Here is a 20,499-nt window from a genome sequence, read left to right on the forward strand (position 1 = left end):
GGGCTCAGGAGAGGAGCAGGGCAGCGAGGATGCAGGGCAGCAGGAGGTGGCCGGGGGGCGGCCGGGGGGCTCTGGGGGAGCCGTTGCACAGGTCGGTGTCACAGCAGTGGATGCGGACCCCCGGCAGCTCCTGCTGCTGGCAGTGGCGGGAGGTGGCGCAGCCGCTGGTCAGCAGGATGCCCAGGACCACTGCAAAGCAAGCACAGGGAGGGACATCACGGGTCTGGGATGCTGGGACAGCCTGGCACAGGGGACAGGCCCTGCGAGGGGGCTGTGAGGTTGGGTTTGGGGGTGAAGAGCGGCTCGAGCAACCTCCGCAGCCCCGGCCCCGGGGGCGGACTCACCGCTCTCTGTTTTAATGCAGAACCGGTGCTTGAAGCCCTGGTGGGACTGGGAGCAGGTGATCACCTCAGGGTTGGAGCACCCCATGTCCACGTTTTTGGTGCCAACCACGATGTTGCAGCCATAACACTGGAGTCCAGACACTAAACAAGAAGCAGAAGAAACAGGGCTGGATTTTTTTCCAGGGGGGAAAAGGCTTCAACTCGTTCCGAGATGCTCTCTACCGACGGCTTCGCAGCGCTCCCTGCCTTGCCAAGTCGCATTAAGCCAGAGCCCGGAGCTGCCCGTCACTTGTTTACCCAGTGGGCCCGAAAATACAGACTCATCTCCCACTAGAGGTCAGTGCTAAATCAGAGATTAGCCGGAGATTTGCGCTGGGATCAAACTGTGGGAACAAGGGAGCTTTGAAACAGGGGGTGTAAAGAGTAGGGGAAACCTCACAACCACACACACCACTGACTCAGGGCTCGGTCACGCTCAGAAACAGCTTTTCCATTTTTCACCAAATTTCTCCAGTTTAGCTGTGGCCACTTTGGAGGCATTTGCTCCAGAGGGACAGGTTTATCAGCGTGGTTTGGTTTTCCCCTTGGACACAGTCCTGATATTATCACAGGGTCTATCAGGAAGGCAAACCTGCTCGGAAACAGAAGGGAAATCCTCCTTCAGAGCACTGAGAGCCACCGTGCTGTGACCCCGGGCCAACGGCCTCAGTGTGTCCCCAGGGCTTTGCACGCTTGCACTGGCGGCAGCTCAGCCCTTCCCTGCAGCCACTGTGTCTGAAAATTGCCACAATGGGAATTAAGCCATTTCTCAGGTTTCTAAAAAAAAAAAAAATAATTTAAAAAAAATCCAAGCAAACCAAAGAGCCTTTAAAGGATATTAATTTACTAAAGGATATTAATTTACACTGTCCACCTCTGTTGTGGAGGTTAAGGCAACCTCTGTTGATTAATCTGGTTGCTGCCATTACTTTTCCTCACCTCTGAACACCATCCCAGAGCCCTTCCCGAGCCTTCTGGGCTCCCACAGGGTTTTTGGGGGTGTCGAGCACCCTCACACAGCCAGGCACAGCAAGGGGAGTCCCTGCTCCGGCCAGACCAGGGAAGAGGAGCCCAGGGGATCCCAAATCCTGGCACACTGCCCTTTTGTACAAAACACGGTGACATTAGCTCCATCCTAAAAGCACCAGCACGCAGCTGCACGGCTTGGGGCGGGAGTGCCCCTAAATTCACCCCGAGGATAAATCCCACCTGGGCAAGTCGGGTTTAGGGAGGATGTAAACTGCGAGTAAAAGGCCCGGCCGCGGCCCGGAGAGAGCGGCACTCACCCTCTGGCAGCACGAACACCATGGTCAGCAGAGACAGGATCCCATGGGCACCTCCGGCCGTGTGTCCGCAGAGCATGGGGGGCATCTCCGGGGGTCACCCAGAGCTCACAGGGTGAGCACGGGCTCTGGGGGAGCGGGCTGAGACCTCCTCTCCTCCCGGCCGTCCTCGTCCTCGGCGCTGCCTTCTCACCTGCGAGCCCTTCCCGTGGGGTTCAGGGAGGTGCTGTCGGTGCAGCAGGGATCTGGCTGCCCCCCGCTTGCCCAGCCAGCCCCTGGCACCCAGGCTCCTTATGTCGGTGTTTAATTTCTCCCTCTTCCTCTGGAGAAATTCCCCGATTCTCTCAGTTCATGCACAGACCTGAGTGCGTATGATGTGCTACCCTCAGTTATTTCTGTCCTATTTCCTCTGTCCACGATCACTTCCCATTAATACCACCGTGCAGCAGCTCTTGGAGAGAAATTCTCCCTAATCAAGATTTAGTTTTAAATCCACTTCAAAATCCTCTAATTCAGTTGGATTAGGCAGAAGGGGTTTGGGGAGATGTATGGTTTTACTTTTTTTTTTTTTTTTTTGCCCATCTCTTTCCTCTCTAATCTGTCTCATCTTCATGAACGGACCCACCGGCTTTCTGTGACATATTGTGCTACTTAAAGAGGAAAGGAATAATTTTATTAAAGAGAAGCAGCCAACTAATTTTAAATCCGAGGCTTGAGATCCTCTAACAAAGTACAGCTCTGGGGATGGCCCTGGGGTTAAGGGGAAAACCTGAAGGAGAGGGAAGAGGGTCTGAATGGAATGTGTGTATTTACACACAAGAAAATAGTTGCCTTAATAAAGCAGGGAGAGGTTAGAGCCAGCCCCGGGCTTGGATCAGCTCAGGAGGGAGCTGGGACTGCCAGGGGCTTGGGGAGGGGACAAGGGACAGCAGAAGGAAGGACTGAGCAGTGATGGCTCTGCAGGGCCAGGGTCACACCCACATGGGGACACCACGGATGTCACCAGCTGCAGGAGCAGGCCCCCAGCCCCCTGTTGGCTCCTCCAGCACTGTCCCCACAAGCAAAGCCCGAGCTCTCAGCAGAGCTAATGGGACTTGGAGAGCTAATGCTTACTAATGAGAGAGCGCGACCGAATGCACGGGATTAAAAAATTAAAATGACAAAATAAGCTGCTTATGTAGCTCATCCAGCAACTGCCTGCTAGCAGCACCTGAAATCCCCCACGCTGGGCACCCCAGCCCAGCAGGCACCTCCTGTGCCAGACACAGCTCCCAGCCAGGCAGGCTTGGTCCTAATCTCCAGCAGTGTCTTCATTAGCAGGGATGCTGGTTCGTCTTTCACTGGGAGGCAGCACAAAGTGGTCCAAGGAGGGGCATCTACAGCTCAGGAGGGGCAGTTGGCACCTGGGAGAAGCGCCCAAGAAATGCAGCTTATGGATTTAAATCCCTTAAACCACCCACGGTGTCTCGCTTGCCTCAAAACAATGTGATTGTAACAAGTGTCTGACACAGTAAAGCCTGAAAGCCTGGGGGAGAAGGGATAAAAGGCAGGAAATGGGATTGATTTAAACGCATGCATAAATCAGAGCATTCAATAAGGAGGGGAAACTAACTTTTAATCCTCTAATAAACTCGTCAATTATCTGGAAGGGGCAGCCAGGAGCAGCCTGGGCTCTGTGGCAGCAATGAAGCATCCCTGGAAGTGTCTAAGGCCAGGCTGGACAGGGCTTGGAGCAAGCTGGGAGAGTGGAAGGTGTTCCTGCCCTCGTCAGGGGGTTGGACTGCAAGGTCCCTTCCACCCCAGGCCGTTCTGCGAGTCCGCGATGCAGCAGCTGTGCACAGCTGGCGGGGCCGGGGCTGCGCAAACCCCTGGGCGCCGCAGCTGGATCCGCAGCCTCATCCGGAGGAGCGGCTCCTCCGCTGCTCCTTCCCGCCGGGAACCCCGCGGGAAGGTCTGGGAGAGTGGCAGGGGTCGGGGGATGGAGCGGTGCCTTAAGGCGGCACCTGCAGCGGGATGCTGGGGGAGTCACCCCGCTGGCAACAGCAGCTCCCCGGGCTGCCTTGAGGTGTTGCAGTGCTCATTTAGAGAAATGCTTGTCTGGTTCGATTCCCTTGGGATACCGAAGAGAAAGGCCTCAAGAAAACGGGAAAAAACCCACCCAACCTTTTCCACCGCTCCCACATGTGGAGCTTGTAACTCGTTATTAGCGCTGACATAACTCGGAGCGATTTACGAGCTCCGGGGCAGCGGGAACTCTTCGGAAATGGGCTCCCTCCTGCACCACTGCTCCGGCGGCGGGAGATGCCACCAGCACATCCCGCTGTGCCGCTCAGACCCGAGGGATACCCGGGGGGAAGGCTCAAACCCTCGGGATACCCGGCGGGAAGGCTCAAACCCTCGGGATACCCGGCGGGAAGGCTCAAACCCTCGGGATACACGGCGGGAAGGCTCAAACCCTCGGGATACCCGGGGGGAAGGCTCAAACCCTCGGGATACCCGGGGGGAAGGCTCAAACCTTCGGGATACCCGGCGGGAAGGCTCAAACCCTCGGGATACCCGGGGGGAAGGCTCAAACCCGCGGGATACCCGGCGGGAAGGCTCAAATCCGCGGGATACCCGGGGGGAAGGCTCAAACCCTCGGGATACCCGGGGGGAAGGCTCAAACCCTCGGGATACCCGGGGGGAAGGCTCAAACCCGCGGGATACCCAGCGAGAAGGCGCAAACCCCGCGCAGGTTACGCGGGTCCGCCGTACAGCCCGCGGTGAGCTCATCCAGCGGCACCGCCCCGCCGGGGGCGGGACTCGAACCGGCGAACCCCGGGCGCGCCCGCCTCCACCGGCGAGGCCAAAGCAAAACCACACCCCGCGCGTCGCGGGGCGGGAGAGGCTCCGCCTTCTGCACGCTGATTGGCTGAACCTGGTGAATATATTAAAAGGGTAACGCAAAGCGCGTGTTTTATCAGTTTTACCGAGATTTTTAGGTGTTTTAGGGCAAAATTGGGACTTACACTCAAAGTTTTTTAATGGGAATGAGAAAGCAGTGTCAAATTGAGGGAGAAGAGGCAGAAACGTTGGCTCACCCTGTTATGTATAGGGGGAGCATACTGGAGGTTTAAATACCGTTAGGTGGAGGCTCTGGGGTGTGTTGTATGAAAGGAGAGAAGGTTAGCACTCCCCTTGATAAGGATGGAAGAGGCCCCAGTGGCCTGTACAACACACATACGGTTAAGGCACTGCCACCTACTTCGTGGCATCTAACCATGTTTTTTTTTTCTATTTTTTCCCTCTTTTTTTTTCTTTTTTTTTTTTTTTCCGGGAGACCCTAAAGAAAGCGCAGCAGCGTCTTTTTTAGTCCCCCAGCTCGCCTTTTCCCTCAGCTTAAAAGTCGCCGGAGCACCCGAGGCCCACAGCAGTAACTCGCCCTAGCCACTCTCAGCCCGTACCTAAAATAAAGTTACACCTCCCCTGCTCCAGCCAGCACACAATCCTCGTTTCCAGGGCTGTGCTTGAGCTAATCCTGGCCCTCCAACCATCACAGCCATGCCAAGCTACACAGAATGAAGAGGTAAGTAGAGCTCATGCCAACAGGCATTAATCCCAGGTGGGATATTAAGGATTTAAACACAACCTTTATGAAGAGCAGCTTTACAGCAGATCCTTTACATTAGGGGCTTTTCTATCCCTGTTCAAGAGATTTCCTTGTGATAGCAGAAAATTCATCTCCCTCCTCCCCAGCTCTGTGTGACAGCACAGCTGGGCAAGCAGAGCCACTCACACACAGGGACATGAGAAGCACTATGCCAGGAAACATTTATCTATCAACATTAAAATGCTTTGCTGGAGTAAAATTCCACCTCCTCCATGCTGTAAAGCAGCACAGCCACATCTTGCATTGAAGAGTTTCACCAGCCTTCAAGAATAAGGCTGAAGAAAAACAGGAGTTGATCATTTCAGCAGTGACACCAAGTCTAGACACAGTGTCCCTTCCTGGGGGTAATGAAAAACCTCCAAAGGCAGTGATATTATTAACAGCCATTTTAGCAGCTCAACATGAACTCCATTTTTGTATTTTAAAAAGAAAACCTGTGCCTCATGTCTTGCAGCTCTATCTCTCCAAGGTTTTCAAAGCAAGGCAGCCTCAGAGCAGCAGTCCAGAGGTCTGGACTGTAATTCATTTTATTACCAAGCATGAGCTAAATACCAAAAAAACAAGGTTTTGCTTCACCAGGAGCAAGACATCCCTTTGCAGCAGAACCCTTTGGGTGCAGTAAAACCTGTGCATCCATGCATTTTTTATCCAGCACAAGGCAAATCCTGGATCCTGGAGAGGGCAGCAGGAATCCTTTCCCTCGGCTCAAGCTCTGTGAAGGGTTGTAGCAATGCTCTCTCTGCTGAGGACACCTTCAGCTCAATCCTTTTCCCTTCATTAAATAAATTTGGACTTGTGTTTGCTCCTCTTTTTCTTTGCACACTGCTGCTCCTCAAACTCCCTCGCTGGAGTTTCTACAGAAAACATCTCCCCTTAAAAATGTTTTTAAGAGAAGCTTCCATGGGCACGGGCACTTCACATGAGCACACTCTTAACCACAAACATACACATAAAATCCCACCTTTTTATTATGGCACATGGTATTTTTCTGGATGTGTAAATACCACATGGATATGACAAAAAGGGAAAGAAATACCAATGCTGAGATAGATACAGAGTCATGCCATTTGCAATACAGCTTCATACCATGGATTGCCAAGATACAAAAAGTCTGGGTTTGTTTCTTTTTACATTGAAATGACTTTACAGTGTTCTGTGAGTTGGCTTTAGAACCAGAAGAGGCAAAATTTAAAAAAAAATTAAAATATGCTGAGAACAACTACAAGCAGGATTCATTTTAATGGTTAACAGAAGAACTGTAACTTTGCTCTAGAACAGCATCTATTAAACACACAAGAGGTAACAAGAGGTAAGCAACTATACAGAAGGTAAGAGATTCCACCACAGGAGTCAAGTCAGGGGCAGGAAGAGGGAAATCTGGAACTGCATGGTTTTATTTGGTCACAAAGTTTGAGCTGAGTGTTTTAAAATGAAGCACCCTTAAAGATGCAGTACTCCTATTTAAAACAATACAGAAATTTCTCAAGAGACTAGAACCTACATTTTGGAAAAAAAAAAATTTAAAAATTTAAAAAAAAATTAGACATATTTAAAAAAAATTCCACACATCTCTAGGCCTGTGACTTAACTTACTGGTACAAAGTAGACTGGCAGTTCTTCCTTAAGCAGCAACAGTGCCCAGAAGCAATGCCATCAGAAAATACAGTATCTTTGGGGTGTCCAAGACTTCTGACCCGACATCAGAATCATCCATTTGTCTGCCAAAACATTAGGCAAGAAAAGGAGACACTGCATCTTTTTTTTTTTCCACCACGTTGCCCAGCTCTAGCAGAGCTAAGATGTTTTCTTTGGGCCAAGACTAACAGAAACCACTTTATCAAATATTCTTCAGGTTTCCTGCCAAACTGGATTTATGGGTGTTTTTATTTTTTAATATTTTTTTTAAAAACATTTTTTTTTCTCCTGACAGTCTCTAAAGCAATCCTGGAACGTTTAACAGTCACTCTTCCACAGTTTAATTGTTTTGTCGTTTTCTAGTGCCGCTGATGCGATGATGTTTTCTGTTGGGTGACAAGCTGTGGAGATGACAACATCTGAGCAAAAAGAAAAGACAGAAAAATGCAATTATTTCAATCTGGTTCATAGCAGGCATTTCTGAAAATTAGCAACTGTGTTTTATTAAGCCAAGTTATTATTTCCTCGTAGCAGAATTAAATGTGTTATTTGTAAATATCTTGCAACTGTTGCTCCTCTGTGGGAGGAAATACAAGCAGGAAGGAATTGAGGGCAGTAGGAAAGTGACAGGTTTCAAAAGGTGAGAACTCTCTAGATTTGAGTTCTTACTTCTATCAGATCATGTCAGACACAGCTGAATCAACACCCAGGTCAGGTTTTTTGTCAAGGAAGGTATTTCCAACACCACGGGCAGTTCTTGGGTAACACTTCATCTTCAGAGCCTGAAAATGAAAATCTGCTGCCACTGCCTTCCTTACACTCCAAATCAATGGGATCCAGCCCAAAATCCCTGGGATCCTGCTCAAAAAATCACTGGGATCCAGCCCAAAAATCACTGGGACCCTGCCCAAAAAATCACTGGGATCCTGCCCAAAAAATCACTGGGACCCTGCCCAAAAAATCACTGGGACCCTGCCCAAAAAATCACTGGGACCCTGCCCAAAAAATCACTGGGACCCTGCCCAAAAAATCACTGGGATCCAGCCCAAAAATCACTGGGACCCTGCTCAAAAAATCACTGGGATCCAGCCCAAAAATCACTGGGATCCTGCTCAAAAAATCACTGGGATCCTGCCCAAAAAATCACTGGGATCCTGCTCAAAAAATCACTGGGATCCTGCCCAAAAAATCACTGGGATCCTGCCCAAAAATCACTGGGATCCTGCCCAAAAAATCACTGGGATCCTGCCCAAAAAATCACTGGGACCCTGCCCAAAAAATCACTGGGACCCTGCCCAAAAAATCACTGGGACCCTGCCCAAAAAATCACTGGGACCCTGCCCAAAAAATCACTGGGACCCTGCCCAAAAAATCACTGGGACCCTGCCCAAAAAATCACTGGGACCCTGCCCAAAAAATCACTGGGACCCTGCTCAAAAAATCACTGGGATCCAGCCCAAAAAATCACTGGGATCCTGCCCAAAAATCACTGGGATCCTGCTCAAAAATCACTGGGATCCTGCTCAAAAAATCACTGGGATCCAGCCCAAAAATCACTGGGACCCTGCCCAAAAAATCACTGGGACCCTGCCCAAAAAATCACTGGGACCCTGCCCAAAAAATCACTGGGACCCTGCCCAAAAAATCACTGGGATCCTGCCCAAAAAATCACTGGGATCCTGCCCAAAAAATCACTGGGATCCTGCCCAAAAAATCACTGGGATCCTGCCCAAAAAATCACTGGGATCCTGCCCAAAAAATCACTGGGATCCTGCCCAAAAAATCACTGGGATCCTGCCCAAAAAATCACTGGGATCCTGCTCAAAAAATCACTGGGATCCTGCCCAAAGCAAAGGACGGAGCATGCTGGGATTTCAGTTAAAACTCTGCTTTTACAGGACTCAGACTGAGGTGACAGGTGACATCTCATGGCTCAAGACCAGGCACATGCACAGACATTTCCAGCCCACATCAATCCTTATCCTTGGGAGCTGCAGCTCTGGAAGGTGTTAACAGACCATTCACAGTCACTAATGTTATGAGACATTTAAATATCTTGACCAGTTCTGTGCTCAAGCAAATCTCCTTTGCAAGCTGATGTCAAAGTTTTAACAGGTGAAGAATGAAACAATTTCAATGCCCATAAAAACCCTTCATAAAAAGGAGTAAAACTTCCAGGGTTCAATTAAGCTTCAGCCAGAAGAATTTATGGGTCTGAGAGTAAAAACTGGTATCAGAGAGAAAGTGCTCAGGCTAAGCATTGATGATATGAGGGATATTTCATCAATAAAACCAGAATCCTCTCCCTCACCTGTGTGTCCTTGTAGTTTCTGTACAATCTCTTTTGTCTGAAGGTTCCAGATATAAACCAGGTTGTCTTCTGAACCAGACACAATCCACTGCAGGGGCAGAGAGAAAACAAAGTTATCTGAATCTTTCTGATCCATACCCAAGTGCTACTTCTCAATAAACATTTCATTGTTGTCATGTGAAAGGGAGAAGGAGGAAAAGTCAGGAAACCTGACAGTGAGCCCACCTAGAGACAAAGAAACCAGCACCCACCAAAGGAGGTTTCCAGCCCCAAAATCCGCTTTTATCTACAGAGAGGAGCAGTAAGAACTGCACAGAGGTAACACAAAAATATTCAGATCAACACCAACCTTTCCACCAGTGACAGAGAAATTGGCAAATATGCAGTACTTCTCATTTTTGTGTCCTGTGTACGTCTTCAGGCACTGGAAGGGAAGAGCCACAGGACATTAATGCAGCTGGGAGAGTTTTCTCAGTCAAGGACAAACTCTCTGGGAAAAAAAGACTAAACACATCAGCCAGTGTTTCCAACCCGTCCAAACCCAAAACAAAGCCCATATTTTGTAGTGAAAGAGATAAAAGGCAATTCACTGTTCATGAAGAGAAAAATGCAGAAATATTGCTGTACTTAATGTCTCAAGGCTATGCAGAAACCAAATATTTAATTTTTTTTTCTTTTCAAAGATATCTTTCGTCAGATTCACAGAATAGTTTGAGTTTGAAGGGACCTTTTAAAGGTCTGACAAGAGCAGGGACACCTTCCACTTTCACAGGCTGCTCCAAACCCCTCTGACCTGGCCTTGGACACTTCCAGGGATCCAGCTGCTCGGGGCAACCTGTGCCAGGGCCTCCTCACCCTCACAGGAAACTTTCTAACCTGAATCCACCCTCTTTTAGTTTAAAACCATTACCCCTTGTCCTGTTGCAACAGGCTCTGCTAAAAGTTTATCCTCTCCACTAAAGAGGTACTAACACTTTTTTTCTGTAGTACTCGTATGTTAAGTTTAAAAATCACATGTAAAATCCAATTTTCCTAAAAGCTTAGTTAAGTCTACAGAAAGAATTACCTTTCCTTTGCTGTAGTCCCAAAGTTTGAGAGTGCTGGAAAACAAAACCAAAGATTTTAGTTCTTGGAATTATTTTTTTTCAGAAAAGTTCCTAGCAGCTGAAAAATGTTTCTCCATACCAGAGTTCCCAAAGTCTACATGGATCATTTCAGCCTGACTTTGGAATGCAGGGTTAGTTAACCCCAAAATATCTGTTTTACTGCCATGCCATTCATATTCTCCTCCATAAAAAAACACTATATATGAAATCATGTATTATCATTACTATAGCAGCCAAAAACCAAATTAAAGCATCACCTGATGCTCCAAAATTCAAATCTGTGTGCTATTCTCCTTTTTTTTTTTTTTTTTTAATACTTACTTGTCCAAAGTTGCAGCTAATATGTATTTGCCATTTGGTGAGAATTTCACAAAAGACACAGGAGGGTTATCATCATCTACAGCAAAATTAAAAGCAGTGTTACAAAGTGCACAGCTGTGTTGTCTCACTGACAGAGGGTTTCTTTTGACATTCATTTGTTTTTAATAGTTTCACTGAAACACAGAAAATCTGTGTGAAAAATACAGCCCAGACAAGAAATATTTCTACTTACCAATCAGTGTTTTCAAGCACTGGCCTGATGCTGTATCCCAGATACGACTGTTTAAAAAAATACAAAAAAATAATTATTATTGGGCTTGAAGTCTTTTATTACAATTTTAGTATTACAAATACAAGGGTGTTTTGTTTTAAAAAAGGCATTTTTAAAATGCAAAAGGTGCAAAGAGTGATGCAGACAAGAAATAACCACTTACCAGAGTCCATCATAGCTACTTGAAACTATCAGGGATCCATCACGATTAAAATGCACCTGTAATATTATTAATACTAATTATTAAAACTAATAACTTTACTGATGTTCATAAAGATCAAAGGTTTAAGCTCCTTATTTCCCATTTCTGACATGGAACACGTCAGCAGAATAAAACATGCAGATAGAACCTGATTATTTTAAGGGCATGGAGTAGAACCTCTTATGTAGCTGCTCCTGTTTTAAGGTGAATTTTCTGCTATTTATATCAAAAGAAAAATTCTTTCGAATTATTACTATTAAAAGACATTTGTAAGTGTGAAATATCTTTTACACATGGCAGAGCAACCATGTTAGAGCAGCCACAGTTGAACATATCTGAGGCTCAGGTTTTTTTCAGTGTTTTTCATTTCAAAGAGATTAAGAGTTGAGCACCTTCTGGTTTTCCTTAATTCCAATGGATATTGCTGTATTCCAAGCTCATTTCTCCTATGAAATGACCGAGATTTAAAAGAGGAGTGTTCTATGGAACAACTTCAGTAATGACTTAGAAGAACACGAAAGCAAGAGAAATACAGATTGCTCCCTGAGCATCAAGTGCCACAAATCTGTGTCCCAGAATGACACTCAGGCATGCCTGGCACACCTCTGCACTATTCACATTTACAGCCAGGACCAAAATCCACACTGATCTTAGAGAAAACACCACTCATTTCATTCCCACTGAGCAATGGCCACTGGCAGCAACCACAGCCCAGCCTGGATGCTGTGTAAGGGCTTGGTAACCCCTCCACAGGGGCAGGAGAGGAGCTCTGCTAACAAAACAAACATTTTTGTGTTCACTGATCAGGAGGGACTTACAGCTGAAACTGGGTCAGAGTGAGCAGGCAACGTCTTGAGGCACTTCCCTGTTTTCACATCCCATATCCTCACGCTTTCGTCAAACTGGGGAGGGAAGAGAGGCACGAGGGGGTTTAGTCAAACACCTGATTGAGGCACTCAGGTACAGCTTGGCTACAGCATGAATCTTATCCCAGCTGGGTCAGAAAGCCCAGGACACAACCAACAGTCTGGGAGCACCTCCCTGAATTCCTTGTCTCCAGGTAGGGCACTGAGGATGGATTAAGGGCTTTTCCCCAAGCAAACACAGCAGGGACAACGCACAGCTCACCTGACTACAAGCTGTGTTTGTGAGGGAAACCCCAACTGAAACGGGCTGTGTGGTTCATATTCTTTCATTTAATATTGTTTTCAAACCATGATCTGACCCAATCTGCAGAGGGAGAGGTGATTACAGGTCATCCTTTAGGTAAGTCAGAATCCAGGTGATTAGAAACCAGAAGTTGTACTATAAATTCTGTATTCACTACTTATAAATTGTACTACAGCAATCCTGACTGCAGAAATCCTGTGCCACTCTAATCATAAATTAGTGTGCTGCACTAATCATAATAATATGTTAAGAAAATAAAGCTGTAATTTTAACTATGATTTAATACCATCATCATTCTGCCAAGGATCCCTAAAGAACCTGTCTGTCCCTTCAGTGACAAGTGACAGAGTGTGCAGTACTTGCTTCCCACAAAGGAAAAAAATTAAAAACCACTCACTGAGCCAGAAACGATGAGGTTTGACTGAGGGTTGAAATTGCAGCAGAAAACGTAGTTACTGTGCCCTTTCAATGTCTTTAAGCACTTACCCTGAAATAAAATTCAGCACAGTTAAATACACAGCATCACCCAGAACCATAAAAGCATCCAGAGAGACCACATTAAGGTTAATCACTGTGCAGCACAGAAAGAAACCATCTCTAACCCCATATTTAGATGGGCAGAGGGCCAGCTGCAACAAAACAGGAAAAAAAAAAAACAATATAAAACAATCATAATGATTGCAGATGAGGTGAAAACTCTTTATGCAGCTCAGGAGGATCCAAACCATTTAATAGTCTTAATCAAAACTCAACCAAATTATCCTGTTCTCTCTGTCACACGACAATGGGGGAAAAAGCAGAAATAAGAAGTTACAAAAAGGTTTCATCTGAGAGGCTTTTTGCTGTAGTTCTATCTCCATCCTCAGGCTTTAGTGCTCTCTCAGAGCATAACAGGCTCCTCGTGGTATCCACAAGCATCCTACTCTTTCCAAGAACAGAAAGCACAATTCATTCATCCTCACAGCCCATCCACCAGCTTGTTACAAGCAGGAACACAAATGAAGAAGCCAATGTTGGAGAATAATGAAGGTAAATAAATAATAATTCCTGCCCTTACCGAGCTTACATCCCATATTTTGAGAGTTTTGTCATCGGAGGCAGAGACAAGGAGGTTGGAATCTGATGACCAAGCAACATCAGAGATCCCCTAAAACAAAGGAAAACAATTCTCTTCTCAGCTCTGTTTGTTCAGCCACACAGAAAAGTGGAAAACACAGACTGCAGATTACATTCCCAGCTGAAGCCTGAATGAAAATTCAGCACTGAGAGTCAGGAATTCAGTGATTTTGCTGGGTTAAGAGCTCCTCTGGCACAAGTTAATTTTCAGCTGAGCCACATACTCTGAGAACATCAGTAGTTTGTTCACACGGTTCTTACTGTGGTCACCAAAACCCTTTGCTGGAATTCCTAAATAGAATGCTCATAGATTAATCTGAGTAAATGGCTTTTCTTCATGACAAATGGCTGCTCTTTACAATCCAAGTCCCCAGAGGCTGGAGAAGATTCCAGCGGTTTTTCTTTTGATAAATCTTCATTTTTGCTCATGAAATTTCAGCATATAAAAACTTAAAAAAAAAAAAAAAAGGAAAACCAAAGGGCTTGGATGTTTTGTGTTTTCTTAAGAACTTTGCAGAATGAGTAAGTGTTGTGTTTATGTAGGCAAACCCACAAGAAAAATTCAATCTCCTTAAAAGGCAAGTGTTTTGTTCCTTATACAAATGAAAGATGGAACAGGACACACTGTTAGAATTCACAGGGATTTTCACCCAGGAATGCTCTGCCCTGTGTCTGAGGTAGGTTCTCCTGAAATTCAGGGACATGAGAAGCAGGCTGGGCACTGGGAATGCAGCCTGCCCTAATGTAACTCCAGCAATTCCAGGACTATATAAACAAAAAACTACAAAGCAAGACTGAAGACACTAGAAAGCAGACTGTTAGTTCTGCCTTCTACACAGGCAGAACTAACCAAGAATGGAATTTCTAAATGAGGAAAAGAAAGCAAAATTCTTCCCAGGTAAATTCCCACAGTGATCACCTCGTACTTACCAGCTTATGACCAGATATTGTTTTTTCAAACTTGCCATCATAAGCTCCCCAAATTTTAATGAGTTTGTCAGCAGCTGGAAAAGAATGTGCCAGTTCAGAGGTTAATTAACAGCACTACCAGAGCTGTCCCTTCCAGGTGAAAGGAAATAAGTTAACCCTGTCTCTGGGCAGTTCTCCCTCCCCAGGCAGACCTCAGGGAAGGAGGTGATACTGAATTGGTGAAGAACAGCTTCCTACACAGCACTCTGCAGCAGCTGAGGTTACATAAGCTGCCTGGAATGCAGAGAGACTCCAGCAGCTTTAGTTTCTCTCTTGACAACTTGGGTTTCTACTTTTGTTTTAGATTGCCAGTGGTAAAAGTAGTGCTGGTCCACGGGAACACTTGAAAGGCTTTTGCCCCAAAAAGAACAATAATTACACCACAGGCTGGACAGAATGGATGCCTGCAGAAACCCAAACATATTATCCATGGTAACTTGCAAAACAAGCCAGAGAAAAAAGTTGCTATTTGCCAGATATAGTTTGAAAAACATTTCCAGGGGAAAGGGGAGGGGGACTCTGATGGGGACACTGTAAGGCACAGTGCACTGGTTTTATTGAGGCTGTTTGCAGTTAAGTCAAAGCCCCAAGCCATTCCCATGTCTGGAAGATGTTCCAGTGAACCTCACTGTCATATTCAACATTTCCAACTGCCCTTTCCTTACCCATGGATTCTCTCTGGATCACTGACAGTCACAGAAGCACATTTTCAAGGCAAAGCTGTCAAGCAGTGCTAAACACCAAAGAAACCCTTAGGAAATACCAAAGCTGACAGAAAGGAGACTTGTTCTATCACTTAAGAGAGCGAGCAGTGAAACGTTATTTATAACAACCTTCTGCACTTCACTGGGGCAATCAAAGCCTCTGACTGCCAAGCACCACAGGACAGAGCATGTGCATCCAACTCTGCAGCACCTGCCTTATTTCCCACAGGAAAGTTTTGCCTGCAGTTACTGTGCACTAAGTTTAATTTAAAAGCTTAAGCTTCTAGTGATACAGAAAAGCACAAGGGTTTCCTCTGCACAGAAAATAACCCTGTGCTGGTTTTTGCCCATTTGCTCAGTCAGGAAAGCTGAAAGCTCTCCTGGCAATGCAAAGACCCTGTGCTCAAAGTAACAGAACTTCAATCAAATTATCGCAAAGAGTGACAGCTTTAGTATCACTCTTTCAAGAAAAACCATGTCATGACATGGCATCCCTCCTGTCCCTAATGGAGACTGCAGACAAACCCTTCTTCAAGGCCCACATTTGTGTTTGAAACGAGAAAAAGCAAGCAATACTTACAGGAGCTGGCAAGCCACTCTCCATTAGGACTAAACTTGACTGATGACACTGCCTTTGTGTGCCCTGCTAACGTGAACTTGAGAGCATAGTTTGGCTTTACTGGGGCAGGCTGTAAGAAAAATAAGCATGAATGAGTTAAATTTCAAACTTAGTGGCCAGCTCCAATCAGCACAGAGGAATGGACCATGTGGATGTTCACCATAACAGATTCCAGCATTAAATCACATTTACATTCCCGTTCCCCTCCAAATTCAAAAATCAACCAAACAACCTTTCACTCTGGGGCCTCACTGTTCCAAGCCCAACAGCAAGTCACCCCTGAGGTAAATTCCATCCAAGACAGTAACCAACAGGTGAGAATAATCCAACAACCCAACCACAAAGTGCCTGGCACTTCCAAGCAACACTCTTGATATTGATCTGAGCAGTGCCTTCAAGTGTTTGCATTTTCACCCTGATCATGAATTAAACCAGAGGCCAATTCCTCCACGCCCCTAAAATCCCACTTTTACCTTTTGAAAAGGCTTCATGGTTAAGCAATAACACCTCCTTTGAGCATCTCCAGGCTTCAAAGAACATGAATAACTGTTTCCCTACTCCACAACTAGAGATTCACCAATTCTCCAGCCACCTCCAGGCATTCCAGGGATACACACAAACAGCCTTTGTCATGATCAAAATGACAAGAAGTATTTCACTAATGAGAACTTCCCCAAAACCAATAAAAGAACACTTAGCACTAGAGCAGAGCTGCACTCCATCCACTTTTCCCATAAAATCCTCAGCATGAGACAACAGCAGAAGCAGCCACATAGTAAAGATCTTAATTTACAGGAAAATTCAAATCCCTGATTCTGGTCTGGCTGCTGAGTGTTCAGGTAGTTCCAGGTGTTTTTACAGGGGTATTTTTTGGGGCCCCACACACACCTTGCTCTGATTGGTCGAGGAGGAAGGAGTAGATTGTGTTTTGGTGGATTCTGCATCTGGCTTCTTTTCTTCTGTTGCCATGGTTCTGGAGCTGGCAAATGAGACTTATGGGTGCTTGAAGGGGAGAATGAATGTGCTGCTTCAAAAGGCAGCTCTTGCCACCGAGAGGAGAACCACGCTGAAAGGAAAACCTGGAAGAAAAACAAAATATTCTTATTAGCTGTCAAAAAGATTCTCAGCATGCACAAGAGTGAGATTGGTCAAAGTGCAGGTTGTCAGAAACCAGTATGAAAACCCCTATTTATTATCTGTGGAGCAACACAGCAGTATTTTAGGCCTTCAGACCCACTTATGTGCAAGACCAAGAACTCAAGGCACAGCCTTTGATCACTCCTTGGAAAGCTTTTTCCAAACAGAAGTACAGCACAATAGCTTTGAGGTGTGGCAGGGTTTTCATATCACAGACCCCAAAACACTTATAACAACTACTTAGCACAGGGTAAATACAGTAGTTTGTACGGAAGATGGAAGGAACAGTCCAAGGCCTTTCTATTTAAATTCATTAAAGCAGAGAATACGAGATGATAATGAACACAAAAAATAACCAGCACTTGGAAATCTTAAGGCCTGACTAGATTACTTTCACCTCAGAACGTGAATATTTTGGTGTCGTATTTCCCTGCTGAAAGGTCTGAGCATCAAACCATCCCCTTCCCCACCCTAGACTTCCCCCTGACTGGCAGCAGCCTTGGATCAGCCTCTCCAGACTCACTTTCTGTAACAAGACCTGATGGAGTGCAGTGCCAGGATTCCCTAATCGGGGCTGATGCTGCAGAGGGAACCAATCTCCACTGCAGCTCAGCCACATTTCAGCTCAGCAACAGAATCACCCCCGGCTCACACTGTCAGGATTTGCCTGCTAAGTGCATTTGCCACATCGCAGCTCCTTTTGCTGGTGGCAGCACATTCGGGAACGAGAGCGTTTGCTCCCAGGATCCACTGGCATTCCAAGCATCTCCTTCCCGAGAGGCTGCAGAGCAGGGCGCTACCAGTTGCCTGCCGGCTGTGCTCGGTGTGGGAGATCCCAGAGATCTCGGAAATCCCAGAATGGGCCAGGCTGGAAGGGAGCACAGCGGCTCCTCTGCTCCAGCAGGGTCATCCCAGAGCACATGGCACAGGATTGCATCCTGGCTATCTCCAGTCTCCGGGACACTCCCCGGCCAATCCGGGGGCCACGAGAAGAAATCAAACTTTCCTAACGCAGATCCTGATTCCTTTTCATCTGGAACTCATCTAGGAACTCGGGCGAGCGCGCAGCGCGCTGCCAAATCACCGCAGCACCGCTGCCGGGCCCGGCTGGGCTCCATGCCCGGGGGGGGGGGGCTCCCGGCGCATCCCCCGCGGTCCCGACAACACCCGCCGAACCCCGCCGAGCCCCGAACGGCCCTTCCCTCGCTCTGGAATGTGGGGGCGGCCGGGGGGAGCTCCCCGGGTGTGGGGAGGGGGTGAGGTGAGGGGTCCCCACGCGGCCGGGGGGGCGGGGGCCGGGCCGGGCCCGCGGAGGGGCCGGGGGTGCGGGGGGAAGGGGAGCGGGCGGGCCCCGCGCGCGCCGCCTGAGGGGAGGCGGCGGCGGCGGCGGCGGCGGCGCGCGCGGGCTACGGCGGTGCGGGAGAGCCCCCGGGGCGGTGCGGGAGACGAGGAGCAAGCAGACGGGAGAGGAGCCGCCGCCTCGCCCTCCCGCTCGTTCTCTCGGTGACTTACCGGGGGGGGGTGGGGGATGGGGAAAGGGGGGCGGCCGCCGCCTCCTCCGCGGCGAGGGAGGAGCGCGGCCGCGGGAGGGGAGGGGGGGACGCGGCGGCGGCGGCGGCGGGTCCGGGTCCGCCAGGCGGGGAATGCGGGCCGGCGCCTGCGCGGAGCGGGCCGGAGGCCGCACAATGCCGCTCTCTCCCGGGAGCGCTACGGCGCGGCCCGAGAGCCAAAAGAGCGGCGCGAGTGCGCGCACGGGCGGAGCCCATCCCCGTGGCGCTGTGCCCGCCCCTTCCCTCCCCTCCTTCTTTTCCCTCCCCTCCTGTTGCCCTCTCTTCCCTCTTTTCTCTCCTTTCCCTGCTGTCGTTGCTTTCTCTCCTTCCCTCCCAGCGCCCGCTGGCGTTCCCCGCTCGCTGTGGGGAGCGCCCTGCCCGTGCGGCCCGCACCGTGCCGGTGTGACATTCCCGTGTGGGAGGCGGGCTCGTACACACCGGGACCGGGTGGCCACGGCGCTGCTCCCGTCGCCCGGGGGCCGTTGAGCTCGGTTAGGTGTCGTTGGGGTGCGACCGCAGCTGGCCGCCGTGGATGTACACCGATAAAGGCGGCTGTGGGAAGGGCAGGCCCGTTCACACGGCAGTAATGTCTATAATAATGGCTGTAATATCCATAATAATGTCTGTAAGGTGCGGGTCGGGCTCTTCTCCCCGGCAGGGAGCGGGGAGTCATCCTCAAGCTGCGCCAGGGGAGGTTCGGGCTGGACGTCGGGGAATTTCTTCATGGAAAGTGGTGTCAAACGTTGGATCAGGGGGAGACGTCGGGGAATTTCTTCATGGAAAGTGGTGTCAAACGTGTGATCAGGGGGAGACGTCGGGGAATTTCTTCATGGAAAGTGGTGTCAAACGTGTGATCGGGGGGAGACGTCGGGGAATTTCTTCATGGAAAGTGGTGTCAAACGTGTGATCGGGGGGAAACATTAAACACTGGAGCTGCCCAGGGAGGTGGCACAGTCCCCATCCCCAGGGGTGTCCGAGGAGTGACTGGACGTGGCACTCAGTGCCATGATTTAATTGACAAAGTGATGATCAATCAAAGGTTGGACTCGATGATCCCGGTGGTCTTTCCCAACCCAAGTGATTCTGTGACTCTCTAATGCTGATGTTTGAGCCATTTTAACACCATAATCCTCTCCCCACCTGGGTGAGAGGATATCTGAGGCAAGGTGGTTTTCTCAGCGTATTGTCACACAAAAAGCCCTGACTCACAAAAGTGTTTAATTCATTAAGGCCAAACAGCCCGGTTACAGTTAAACATGTGTTTAAGCACTTCTCTGGAGAGCAGTGGGTTACTTCTGAACCCACACGTTGCAGTCTGCTTTCAGTTAAGAGGGAAGCAAAGGAGACGTGTGTCATTCACTGGCCATTTAACACAGGAAGATATTTGGCTTCCAAAAATTCTAGTGGCAGTTGAGAAAGGAAAAGATGAAAAAAACCTGTGGTATGGTGAAGCCAAGGCCCTTTTCCTCCAGCCTGGAATCCTGCAGCAGAAATCTGGAGAATTAGCCCTGCCCTCTAAACTCAGGGAGGTAAAACACAGAAGAGCTGCACAGTCACCCGAACAATATTAGGAAAAAAAACCAGTTAAATCCCTGGTGCTGATTCTTCCAGATGGTTTCGGCTTCATGTTTTCAGTCTTTTAAACAATATGAAATCAAATGGGAGAATGCAAATCACCAGTATAACGCTATTTATAGAAATTCCTTGTGGCAGGGTGTTTTTTGTTTCTTTCATGTTGGCGATAAGTTCGTATTTTTCCTTTCAGTATGTGCTTTGGGAATTTTTTGCCTGATATTTTTCTATATATGTAGAAAATACACATAAATATATTTATATATGTGTGTAGAAAACATATATATGTGCATGTATAAAAATCTCTGCTCTGAATAATATCTCTCTGGAATCTGAAAAATGTGGCCTTGACTACAAATTAGGTGTAATCCTAAACAACCCCTTAGCCTCTGAGTGTCCTGGATGTTTTTTTTTAAACTAGTTTAAAGTATGATAAACTCCATTTGGCCAAGTACCTGATTCCGTGCCAGGCTGGGTTTTTGATGGCATGGAGCTTTCAGA

General features: G+C 47.9%; 2 protein-coding genes and 1 non-coding gene across 4 annotated transcripts; 1 reads left to right on the plus strand and 2 right to left on the minus strand.

Annotated features, from left to right (window-relative positions):
• On the minus strand, positions 1 to 1,824 carry LOC137486121 (ly6/PLAUR domain-containing protein 1-like). The gene is made up of 3 exons (XM_068211107.1): positions 1,670 to 1,824; positions 345 to 485; positions 1 to 189 (listed from the first exon to the last, which is right to left on the minus strand). Exons 1-3 carry the CDS (start codon positions 1,752 to 1,754, stop codon positions 5 to 7), a joined length of 411 nt encoding a protein of 136 aa, XP_068067208.1. The 5' UTR covers positions 1,755 to 1,824; the 3' UTR covers positions 1 to 4.
• A 2,984-nt stretch (positions 1,825 to 4,808) lies between these two features.
• Positions 4,809 to 4,936, plus strand: LOC137486431 (U6atac minor spliceosomal RNA). Its single transcript, XR_011005731.1, has one exon. It is a non-coding gene; the product is annotated as a U6atac minor spliceosomal RNA (small nuclear RNA).
• A 2,133-nt stretch (positions 4,937 to 7,069) lies between these two features.
• On the minus strand, positions 7,070 to 18,933 carry WDR5 (WD repeat domain 5). 2 transcript variants are annotated; one of them, XM_068211103.1, is made up of 14 exons: positions 18,865 to 18,933; positions 16,628 to 16,818; positions 15,701 to 15,809; positions 14,378 to 14,451; positions 13,389 to 13,478; positions 12,729 to 12,818; positions 11,980 to 12,063; positions 11,123 to 11,178; positions 10,921 to 10,967; positions 10,689 to 10,764; positions 10,328 to 10,361; positions 9,611 to 9,685; positions 9,262 to 9,349; positions 7,070 to 7,369 (listed from the first exon to the last, which is right to left on the minus strand). In XM_068211103.1, the coding sequence occupies exons 2-14, from the start codon at positions 16,706 to 16,708 to the stop codon at positions 7,269 to 7,271; spliced, it is 1,005 nt and encodes a 334-aa protein (XP_068067204.1). In that variant the 5' UTR covers positions 16,709 to 16,818; positions 18,865 to 18,933; the 3' UTR covers positions 7,070 to 7,268. The 2 variants fall into 2 exon arrangements, with proteins under 2 accessions (XP_068067204.1, XP_068067203.1); XM_068211102.1 differs by lacking the exon at positions 18,865 to 18,933 and adding an exon at positions 18,213 to 18,226 and having other exon boundaries at positions 16,628 to 16,819.
• Between the last annotated feature and the right edge of the window lie 1,566 nt (positions 18,934 to 20,499).

The sequence above is a fragment of the Anomalospiza imberbis genome, chromosome 21, assembly GCF_031753505.1.
Source record: "Anomalospiza imberbis isolate Cuckoo-Finch-1a 21T00152 chromosome 21, ASM3175350v1, whole genome shotgun sequence".
Taxonomy (NCBI): Eukaryota; Metazoa; Chordata; class Aves; order Passeriformes; family Viduidae; genus Anomalospiza; species Anomalospiza imberbis.